Source organism: Corvus brachyrhynchos, unplaced genomic scaffold (assembly GCF_000691975.1).
Source record: "Corvus brachyrhynchos isolate BGI_N302 unplaced genomic scaffold, ASM69197v1 scaffold309, whole genome shotgun sequence".
Classification (NCBI taxonomy): domain Eukaryota; kingdom Metazoa; phylum Chordata; class Aves; order Passeriformes; family Corvidae; genus Corvus; species Corvus brachyrhynchos.
In genome coordinates, this window is record NW_008240227.1 from 178,984 (window position 1) to 179,436 (window position 453).

At 66.7% G+C, this 453-nt stretch overlaps 1 protein-coding gene across 1 annotated transcript in view; it reads right to left on the reverse strand.

Annotated features, from left to right (window-relative positions):
• The window catches only part of SEMA7A (semaphorin 7A (John Milton Hagen blood group)), a 33,525-nt gene that overhangs the window by 14,189 nt on the left and 18,883 nt on the right, over positions 1–453 (reverse strand). Inside the window, 1 exon segment of the mRNA XM_008641973.2 lies at positions 3–40. Coding sequence (XP_008640195.2) covers positions 3–40 — 38 coding nt within the window.

Below are 453 nucleotides of genomic sequence, written 5' to 3' on the forward strand. Positions count from 1 at the left end.
GCTCCAGGACGCGGCTGCTGGAGCCCACGTACAGCACGGCCTGCGGGAGGGGAGCACAGGGAACGGTCATTCCACATCCCAGGGACAGCCGGGGAGGGGCAGGAAGGAGCTGGAGCTGCTGGAGGGAGGCCACGGAGCTGCTCCGAGGGTGGAGACCCTCTGGAGCCAGGCTGGGAGAGCTGGGGGTGTTCACCTGGAGAAGGGAAGGATGCGGGGAGAGCTCAGAGCCTAAAGGGGCTCCAGGAGAGCTGGAGAGGGACTTGGGGGTGACAGGACACAGGGAATGGCTCCCCACCTCCAGAGGGGGGGGATAGGTGGGATATGGGGAAGGAATTGCTCCCTGTGAGGGTGCGGAGGGGCTGTGGCGGAATTCCCAGAGCGGCTGTGGCTGCCCCTGGATCCCTGGCAGTGCCCAAGGCCAGGCTGGACATTGGGGCTTGGAGCACCCTGGGA